Raw genomic sequence first — 11,472 nt, forward strand, 5'->3', positions numbered from 1 at the left:
TTAATTTGTCCCCTTTATGTGTAATTGAGAATTAAATACAGTATATTAAAAGTTACTATTGGGAAAAAAATAACCAGCATTTAAACTACGCGTATTGCAATTATTGCATGTTCAAATTTTGTCTGAGCTATGTAATTTCGGCAAATTTCTGCAATTAGCTTTTACGTAAAGAAATGATTTTGTGATTCATTCTTCGGGTGTCTCATCTTTGTATCAGTATATTTACAAAGTTTGTTTTATTCTATGTATAGACACACCAAACCAGGTGAATCTTTTGTATAAATCAGGCGCTGTTTTTTTTTAATACATTTATTAGAAAAGCCAAACCATACTAATCTGTTTTTTTATTATATACTTGTGAAAAAAATGTGATAATACGTATGTGTTAGGCAAATAAAGAATAAATAAAAATTTTTATGTAGGGGGAGGGTTTTAGAACGTTTGACAAATCCATTTGTATTTAAAAATTACAATAAAATATATTCAAACTAAACCAATAATAGATAAGGCTAACTTTAAGCAGTATGGTTGTCCATATTATACTTCAAATAAAGGCAGATTATGTATCATGTAAAAGTAAGCAAGAGTGAGACTAAAAGCTTTAAAGTAAAATATACGTTTGAGTTTATAAGTTTCTAATCCAGATATAAACCTCAGTTGGATATCAAAATGACAATCATATCAATACATTGAATATCCTAGCATCTTAATCTCAATGCATTTATTATCACTCATTTCATACTATATGTAATGTTTAAGTAAAATTGAAGAAATCAAAGAGCTTTTTCTATGGGTTATTTTCTTTTTGTGTACCCGGTATTTAATTTTTGGTGCTGTTTGTGAAACATAAACATAAGAAGTTTTCTTTGCCATGAATAAATGCATATAGTATCAAATAGTGGGGAATAGTGAATATCATAAAGTAGCTACTTTCTTTATTTCAATGTAAAGTTTTTAATTTTCAGTAGTATAAAAAAAACTAGATAAATACCTTATTGTTGAAGGTTTCTTGGAGAATCTTCGTGGCGATTGCTCTTATGAAAAGCAAATTTTCGAAGAGTTGGCTGGTTTGTCTGTGCATTGGTTGCCGGCGACGTTTGCGACGACAATGTCGCCGTTGTTGAAGTTACTGTTGTCGTCGGTCTTTGACTAACTAGTCTTGAGGCTAATGTTAACATTACGTCGTCATTTAAAATTTCTTTTATGATTTTTCTAGCTTCGTCCATTTGCATCCGTTGGTATCCGTTGAATGCATTCAAAACACTGACTTGAATGCCTAATCACCATCGACCCAGGTGTCGACATATGAAAATATTTCTGCCCAGGAAATGGTACGGACTGAACCTGACCCGTTATTTCGGAAAGCCTTACAGTTTCCTGACCCATCCCCAAGCGGCCAAAGTGATTTTACTGTGGCAGGACATAGATGCGATGGAGAAAGTATTTATTCAATACGGAATGAAATACCTGAAAGTTTCACACAGGCTAGGAAATCCGTAACTTTAAATTCCAGCCTCAATCAAATCTACGAATTACCACCCGAAGACCGGACAAGTCCCTGGATGGGCCTAGTAGCGGATCGAATACGATTTCGGAGGAGAATTCGACAGTTAGAAGCATTGTTAGTTTTTAAGAAATAATAAAATCATGTAATACTACATCAGTGTTATGTTATTGTATGACGTCATCTACACTCGGGTTCGTCCTTTCCCCCTTCAATTTTGCTTTCTCGCTGTGGTGGGTGTGTTTACTAAATGGCATGATTTTCTTTTATCCAATCACATTTGATCACATGATTGGTTTTTTCCATGTTTTGCCTCAATTGCAGTATCGTCTGCTATTGTTTATAAATACAGCCCCTCCGAGCGCTCGTCATCATTCTGGTCTTAGCTGATTTACAGTTTACTTCCCGAGAAGAAGAAGAAAGAAGAACATGGCTGCTAATCAACGTATTTTCCACGAAGATTTATATCTCATCCCCGGTATAGTGCTCGAATCCTGTATTGTGGTGAGGAGGATCGATAACGGGCGTGAGATTCTTCGCCTAAATATGTCAAGGATCCAAGTGAATGACCAGCGACGGAGGGCCCACCCCTACAGAAGAAAACCATCCAGGTCCCCGCCCCCACAAACACCACCCGGACCTGCTGACCCCCAGACCCAGGCAAGAAATCAGGGGGGGGGGGGATTCCCCCCGGGGGGTTTCCGTCCCCACCGGGCGTATCCTCTGTACTCTCTGCCTCGCGGACAAGGAGCATAACTACTTTGTTTGCAACCGCTGACTGCAGCAGCACTGCGTGCACTTTTTGTGTGGCCAGATTGATTGAACACAACCAACCCTGCCCCCTTCGCGGCAATAGTGAGGTCACGATACAGCCCGTGGGCAGAAGACCCCAGTTTAGACGTCCGGACGACAGTGACAGTTCCGACGAGGGAGAGATGGTCCAGGAACTTTTAACCAGCTAAAGAGGACCCACCCTCACCCCAGAAGATGCCAAAAATGAAAAAAACAAAACAAAAATAAACAAGAACGATTAAACCAAAAGTGTTTACCAAACGGCTTTTTTAAGAGCCACCAAATCTTTAGAAAAGATGCCTACTTAAACAGTCGAAAAACGAAACGAATTATGTAAGTCTTAGAAAAAAAAGTTTTTTTTCCCTAAAATACAGTCTAAGAAACGATTGTATCTTAGAAAAAAAAGATGATCTTTTTTATATCTTGCAAAGAAACGAAACGTTTGTGTGTGTTCAAAAAAAAAGAAAAGAGTACTTTATACAGTCAAAAAAAGAAACATAGGTGTGTTTCTCTCAAGTTATAACACCAAGTTTTTTTTTTTTAAAAATATGTCTCCAAGTACGACATAATTTTCTATGTAAATAAGGCGGCCATTGTCGAATCTCCAAAAGATTTTACCCCAGTGAAAAAGGTTTGTAATCCACCTTATAGGTCATTTAAAGTTGTTTCACATTGTTTATAATTGTGATTATGTTATCCCTCACCTTTATGTTTAATGTTAGTTATGCTAAATAACCCAGTTCTGTGTAATTTGAGAGAATGTTTTGTCATGTGCTGAAAGTATGGCCTGCTTTTTATGTAATCATTTAAAGTCTATCCCAAATAAATCTGTCTTTCAAAAATACATTTTACAAATGACATTTAATATGATTAGAGTATAGGAATCCATATATATATATATATATATATATATATATATATATATATATATATATATATATATATATATATATATATATATAAGAGATATTATTTTGCATTACATTTATAAGAGGCATTGTCTCATGTAATTAAATCATAATATCAAAATGGGTTTTATTTTTTATAAACAGTCCTCCACCTGGAAGATATGTTTTGTTCCTTACCAATCCATTATCTAAGTGAAGTGAAGCCTGGCTGCTGGTCTTCCTTTGGGGAAATACACAGTGAATCAATTATGATAAAAAACAAAAAACAAAACTTGAATCTAAAAAAAGTTTTCAATGAGATATCATTTTAATTTATTGTATGGCTTACCTGGTTGAAAAAGGCATTTTCAAGAAAATCAAAATATTATTTCTGATGGTGGGTCACACCCACGAAGATATTGATCAGGTTTTTTCCAAGTATGTATCCAAAAAATATTTAAAATATTTCTACACATTAATTTCATTCCATATTTAACTAGAGAGTAGTGTTTGAATATATACGCTTGTAGAAAATGTAAGCGTTACTCAATTAAAGCATACTCAATTTATTATAATCCTCCCAATGATATTTTGCATGCAGAAATTCAATATTACTTGTAAACAAATTAAAGGTTATAAATTTTACAGGTTTAGTCACTGGTATGGGAGGCATGCAGCTGTAACAGTGGAGAAGCTTATGTCGGGTTTTGAGAAGTGTTTTACCCCCCAGCCCACCAGTATAAAAACTGATAAAGTCTTCAATATTACCGAGTGGCTCACACCATACATGAACACAATAAAGAATCACTCCCGTCCCCATGTGTTCAAAATTCAGAAGGAAGAGAGTGGGAAAGCAAAGATCTGGTGGAAAGAGTGGTCGACCGACAAGGTCAATAACAGGACCCTTTCCTACACTGTACAAGTCTATTTAAACAACAGGGATAACTACTTTGCAGTCCTGTGAAACTGAATAAAATAATTAATAAAACTAACATACATCTCAACATGTAACACTATTGACACACTTTCTTTATTCATGTAGACCAAAAACTTGAAATCGTAAGTTTTGTAAGGGTATGACTAAACATTCAGATTTTTTTTAAATGCATGGAAATTCATCTCGAGATAATGTGAGCACTGTGCTCTGTGCTCACTAAATCATACCCCTGCCTTCCACATTATACCTGGTAATAACGATAAAGTCCATGTTTTGCGCTGTGAGACCGGAATATATTCAGTTTCAGTTTCCTTATTTCTTTAAGCCAACTGGTTCATCAGAGTTATACAACAAACACGATAATAACGAAAAGAAGAAACATACAGAGAGATTGATCGTAAAGAACACATAAATGGGAATAATTCTATACATCAGTTCTATTTTTTCTCAACATTGTTGCTGCGTTCAAAAATTTGCCCAAATTTTCGAGATCTTTAATATTATGAGAACTTCAAATTTAGTAGGAACACGTATAATTACTTAGGCCACACCAATAAAAAAAAATTGTGTTCATCGAGCCCGCGCGCTCGTATTTTAACAAAACTATACATATACTATGCACACTTAACTAAAATCGACAATATGTATTTTTAATTAGAAATGGAATCGAACCGAGGAGCCCTTGTTGAAATGCCAGGTGGAGGGAGAGCCAGAAGTAATCCAGCCAAATTATCAAGAAATCGAAGAAAATCTGGAAAAACTACAAAATGACGTCCGGGCCAGCTTCAAATACTTTGGAAAGGATGAGGACAAGAATTGGTGAATGTCATTTTTTGAGAATTACGATGAATGGGGTATAATATAAATAAACGAGATGTTAGTAAAACATATAACCCCTCCCCCATTAAATGGAATTTTTTAAGTACAAGGAGCATACTTCAGTCAAAACAAAATATACTGGACCGTACTTTAAACAGAACTTGACTTAGAAATTTCTATACTAGATCTACATAACAAATTTCATTTTACTATGTGCATCTTCTACCCGGTCGTTCTGTCTATCTGTATAGGAAATTCCCTTCGAAACTTTCCTGAGAAACTATTGTGTGGATTTGTTTAAAAGAAATGTGCACTTATTCTTCACCATATAAGACCTCCTTAGCTCCTGACCTATTGATTTGCCTAATTTACATTCTGGATGAATTATCAAAAAATCAACACTACTTAATTTCAAAGAGATTATCGAAGAAAACGCTTAATTTTTTTTACACCCATCCTAAAAAAATTTGCCTAAAATTAAAGTAATAATATTGTTATTTAACCGCCAATCCGCTGTTACTTTTTTCATCAAATGTCCGACGAACAAGAAATTAAATTGGTGTGGCCTAAGTATTGCAAATATTAAATGCATAAGTGGCCCCGACCTACACCCTAAATAGGGAGGGGGTAATGATTCGAACTATTGAATCTACACTGTCTAACAATGATTCCACATGGGTTTCGTTTTTCCTGACCCACTAGTTCTTGAGAAGATTTTTATCAATGATGCTAGTATTATTTTGCTATTTTGAAATAGAGGGTGTAACAGTTTGGTTTTTAAAATTTGAATTCCCTTAACACAAGAATAACATGCGCTAAGTTTAGTTGAATTGATCTCAGACGAGAGAGAGAGAGAGAGAGAGATCTGTATTCGAGGGTGTCGACTCCAACTTTTATCTTATCAAATTATCAATGTACCTTAATATCATCAGATCTATATAAGGATGATTCTTTAAAATTTCAATTAATTTAATTTAACAATGTTATTTTTAACTTAAAGGTTATCATTGGAAAAAAAACACCGGCAGAGTCCACCAAGACATTCAGTATCCATGATATGGTCTTGGTGGACATTCCAAAATATGCCGGAGAGTGGCCGCAGCTTTGTGAGGTGCAGAGCATCAGTGACACTGATGTTACTGTACTTTGATACAAAGAGTCAAAAACAACCTCATGGACACCCTGTTTCAGGAGGATCAAAGGTTCGAGGGGCAGGACGATTTCGTCTCATCTGATCTGGTCTACCAGCTTCAGGCTGACACCATCTGGCCACCTCCCTAAGAAAATTAGGGAGGACCTAGAGGCATATGAGCAGTATTAAACCGGGGTTCATGTTTTGAATAAAACATAGGTGCTTGCAGGATAAATAAGAGGCCCATGAGCCTTGCTATTTTTTCGCATACCCCCTCCCTCTAATACCGATTGTGACCCCTCCTACAATTTGGGGGTCATGGTGTGGATAATTTAAAATCTAGTTTCTTAAGAAAGGGGGGTATTTTTTCAGTCAATGAAATGGTCAATTACTAACAAGAAGCCCATGTGCCTCATCGCTCACCTGTGTAACTTGGATGATGCAGTTCTTTATCAGATTTCCCCCTCCTGTTATACCTCTCTTTACCCCCTCGCTTTTCATGATTTTAATACATTAGAATCTACACTACCCCCACGCAATCTGATTTAAATCAGCTGTTCTGATACGCTACCACTTACAAACAACAGCTGATTTTAATCAAATTGTACACCCACGATACTTCAATATAAGTTTCAACTTTCCTGATCCAGTGGTTTTATAAGAAGATTCTTAAAAAAAATTCCTAACTATTTCTATGTAAAAATTGGATTCCCTATTGTAGCCCCGCCCTATCCCAAGGGGTATTGATTTAACATTAACACTACCCCCGGGTTATTCCAATGGGTTTCAGCTTTCCAGGCTCAGTGGTTCTTGAGATGAAGATTTCTAGAGATTTGTTTTATATATTTCTATGTAAAACGTGGATTCCCTATTGTGGCCCCGCCCTATCCCCGGGGATCATGATTTGAATAATTTAATATATACACTACCCAAGGATGCTTCCACATAAGTTCTAGCTTTCCTGGCCCCATACTTATTGAAACGAAGGTTTTTAATGACCCTGCCCTTTTTTGTCTTTTCTTGAACTTGGCCTTTCATTCTTACAATTTAATCTCCCTTTAGCCAATAAGGACTATTTGTACTAAGTTTGGTTAAAATTGGCCCATTGGTTCTTGAGAAGTTGAAAATGTGAAAAGTTTACAGACGGACGGACGGAAAGATGGACGGATGACGGACAAGATGTGATCATTTCCCTTCAACTCAGGTCAACTAAAAAACAACGATTTTTTTCCTATGAATATTTTAAAGGTAAACTCAGAGTCCTTATTGTGGCCCCGCCCTACCCCATGGGGTCATGGTTTGAACAAAATACAAAACCTCAGGATGCTTCATCATATGTTAAAGCTTTTCGAATCAACTGGTTCTTGAGATTTTTTAAAGTTTTCTCCCATATGTTTTAATGTATATTATAACTTATAGGTAACATATTAGAAATAATTATATTGCGGACCCGTCCATGGATCATGAATCCCCACTACCATCCCCACTACCACAAAATTCTTGCAATTTCGATTTTATCTTGTCTTCATTGTTGACCCTTTGAAGGTGACTTAGCCCTCGATTTTGACAATTTAAATTCCCCTTTACCCAAGGAAGTTTTGTACCAAATTTGGTAAAAATCTGACCTGTGATTTTTGAGTAGTTGAAATTGTGAGAAGTTCACGGACGGACGTCGTAGAAATGATGATCATAAAATTTGTTAGCACGGGTGATTATGTCTTTATAGCTTGCGTTGGTGTTATAATTTTTACAAGATTTTGATACCCATAACTTATGCAGTGTATTTCCAGTGTACATATATCACAATCTTTTACAATCTCTACGTAAGAATCAGTCAGGTATAAAATATAAAATTCGAGATAAGACAATTAAGCCAATGAAATTGATTTATTGAAAGAAAATCAAACTGGCTTCCGGAAATACCATACCACATTTATAGTAGTTGAACATGACAGCATTATTTGATTAAATATTTAAATGCCTAGAAAGAAAAATAATCTTGTGCTTTTTTGAAATTTTTGTTTGTTACTGTATTGCAGAAAGGTCTAACATACTAAAGGAATATAAAAGGCAACTCGAAATATAACAGATTTACTTTTTGCAATTAACTACTTTATTTGTTATTATCGACTTGATCATTTTTTGTTTAAAGAACAGAATAAAGTAAACATGGATTATAAAATCATTGACATGATATATATCAAGACTGGTGTAAATACAGTCACATTATGAAATTATTCTAAAACTAAATTCATATAACTAATGTGAATCTGGGTCATTGATAAAATAATGATATCTATGGTTAATTTTTATAACAAAACATACAATTAAAACTTGATCTTTGTGTAATTACTAGTACTTCCAGCTTTCCAAAAAATTGTTAATGTAGCAAATCTTGAAGTATATCTCTTATTCAGTCTTCTGGGCAGGGCTTCCCCGCATTCTTTGCCTTTTTTGCTTAGTTGCACTAAAAAAGAAGGAAAAGATTATAAGGTAAGCCGGAAGTTTAAACTTTTTGTTTGAACGTAATTAATTGATTAATTCTCAAGCTTACATTTTGTTGAGTTGAATGATTATTAATTGCGATAAGTAGAAAATACAATTTGTCAAATTCATCCGTAAAAGAGCATAAATGCAAAGCTTTCTCTCCAACATAAAGAAATTATAAAAAAAAAAAGGATTAAGTAATTAACAACAAATTACTTTACATATTTTGCAGCTTTTGGGACTGAATTAACATCTATAGTAAATGCAATAAGGTATATTAAACTATAGGTAAAATATTTCTTCCTAGTTGTATCGTGTGGAATAACTAGATTTTCACATTAAGTGGAATAACATCAATCTTTCTATGCCTTTTAAATAATATTATCGGTAATTTCTGCGTGAATTCAATCATTTTTTCATCTAAGTAGGTAGAAAGTTCTGAATCTGCATTAATACACCAAATAGACTCACATCTCAATAGCTGTCAACCCTCTGGATTTCCCCCTTCCTTCCTGGAACGTTTTATTTTGGAATAGCTGCCTAAGTTGTGTCGAAACAAGTTTTGATGTCGGAATCTTCAGTGTTACCTTCAGTGTTATGTAGCTGTATTCTCTGGAAAATATAAAAAAAATATTGAGAGTATTAAAACATTTAACGTAATGATGAAGTGCAAGAGTTTTAAACCCCCCCCCCCCCCCAGCTGAAGGCTTAAGTAAGCTTTTTTGATTGAAATGAGTCTGTTGGTGTTGCCACACTCAACTTTTCCCATTGTCATTTATTATCAAGGATCACTGGGAGAATTTATCGTATTTATTCAGTATGGGGAAAACAACATATCCAAAATTAATCCTTAAACAATATCAGGAACTATTCCTAATAGAAAGGCCGCTGGACGTCATCAGCGAAGAGGATATTATTGTGGGGGAAACATCAGTCGTGAACGTCGGCAGGCATTCCCTCCTAACCGACCAACTGGAGGAAACACAATATATGGAAAACATAAGATTTCCCACAGAGGCAGCACAGGTATTGGGAGGTCCAAGACGAGAGCTTCTGTACGCAGCAAACAATGAATGCAAGGAAAGGTTCCTGAAAGAAATAGAACCCTACTGCTGTATAGGAATAAGAGGATCTCGCCTATAGAAGAGTCTACTTTGGTGGAATTTCCTAAGTAAATGTAATAATTTCTAATTAAACAGTAAAATGCAATAATAAGTAAAGTTTTAAATAAAAAAAACTGCGGATTCAGATATTAGAGAGGTTAAGCATTTGACCGTGTACGTCTAAACCTAGAAGTGATTTTACACGTACACGTAACTATGTCGTGTTCTGTTTAACAAATTGAACGTGTACCGGTACGTGTAAAACTTAATTTCAGCAAGGCACTTTACAATCCATTTGTATCAAATAAATCTATGACTTAAAATAAAAAAAAGATACGTTGGATGTGTGTAATAAATTCTCAACTTTATACAAAATACCGACTGAAAAATATTTATTGCGTAGTTTGAGTTTAAGAAGCTACAGGTTTTCACCTACGTGTACTTGCGAATCTACACGTTGTGTACAACTTGTAGATTTACGCGGTAAACAAAACTGGTGACGTAAATCGCATTAAATTAGGGGATTTCCCTAGCTACACGTACACGTAGACGTACACGGTCATATGCTTAACCTCTCTATTGTAAGAGGTGTGTGAATATATCGAATAGAAATAAATCTTAGTCAAACAAAAAGAGGATATGGATGCCATTAGATGGATCAACTCTTAAATATGGTTTGCGTTAATAGGAATGTTGCGTAGAGCGAAGCTTATTTTTCATGCACGGTACGTATTCATAAGTGTGCGCGTGCAAGTACATGTATAAGCACAGGAGTCGGCAATTTTATCAATAAATAGAAAATAAATGGTAAACAGGCATAAATCCTACCAGTGAGCTTCGCGAGCGTAGCGAGCGAAGCGACAGGATGGCAACGAGTTTTCTCGATTTTCTCTAAATCGCTGTCCAGCCAACATCAAACTTCACATATCAACTTCGGAGTATCCAGTAAGTAATTCCTAACATTTTTTACCATTCAACTACCCTAAATTATCTTTATAACCACACTTTTTCACATCTCGTTTACAACCAGCGGCCATTGACAATCGGCGTGACGTCACACCCACTGCAGCAAATAATAATTCTTCAAATTAATAAATATGCTATTAAAAAAATATTTACCAATGAATTGAGTGTTTATTTATTTTTTAATGTTTATATAACTCAAAAAACATTAACTAACTCTATCCCTTAATATAAATTGGAATGTGTTGATTCAAAAAGAAAGGGAGATAATCGTCTACTTTCGTTTGTGGGAAATTTAAAAACAGAAAGTGACAGTCGTTTCTAATAAATGATTCAAGACAATTGAAGATGTCCAGCAATTTTGGAGCTTCTGTTCAGTAAGTGGATTTTTTAACATCAATTACTAATGCCGAAAACACATTAAAAGAGACTCAAAATGATGATTTATTATTTGCTGCAGTGGGTGTGACGTCACGCCGATTGTCAATGGCCGCTGGTTGTAAACGAGATGTGAAAAAGTGTGGTTATAAAGATAATTTAGGGTAGTTGAATGGTAAAAAATGTTAGGAATTACTTACTGGATACTCCGAAGTTGATATGTGAAGTTTGATGTTGGCTGGACAGCGATTTAGAGAAAATCGAGAAAACTCGTTGCCATCCTGTCGCTTCGCTCGCTACGCTCGCGAAGCTCACTGGTAGGATTTATGCCTGTTTACCATTTATTTTCTATTTATTGATAAAATTGCCGACTCCTGTGGTATAAGTAAAGATGTGAGCAAAATTGAAGTAGCTGCATGTTATTTTACGGATTTTTTTTTCAAAACGCACATACACGCATGTTGCAATCA

The 11,472-nt window shown here is 35.1% G+C and overlaps 1 protein-coding gene across 1 annotated transcript; it reads left to right on the plus strand.

The window, feature by feature from the left end:
- Window positions 1-3,335: 3,335 nt before the first annotated feature.
- LOC134255959 (uncharacterized) lies at window positions 3,336-5,000 on the plus strand. The gene is made up of 3 exons (XM_062738560.1): window positions 3,336-3,621; window positions 3,832-4,072; window positions 4,779-5,000. Exons 1-3 carry the CDS (start codon window positions 3,524-3,526, stop codon window positions 4,941-4,943), a joined length of 504 nt encoding a protein of 167 aa, XP_062594544.1. The 5' UTR covers window positions 3,336-3,523; the 3' UTR covers window positions 4,944-5,000.
- The last annotated feature ends 6,472 nt before the right edge of the window (window positions 5,001-11,472 follow it).

Source organism: Saccostrea cucullata, unplaced genomic scaffold, assembly GCF_032062105.1.
Source record: "Saccostrea cucullata isolate Sc308-1 unplaced genomic scaffold, CSIRO_AGI_Scuc_v1 ctg1961, whole genome shotgun sequence".
Classification (NCBI taxonomy): Eukaryota; Metazoa; Mollusca; class Bivalvia; order Ostreida; family Ostreidae; genus Saccostrea; species Saccostrea cuccullata.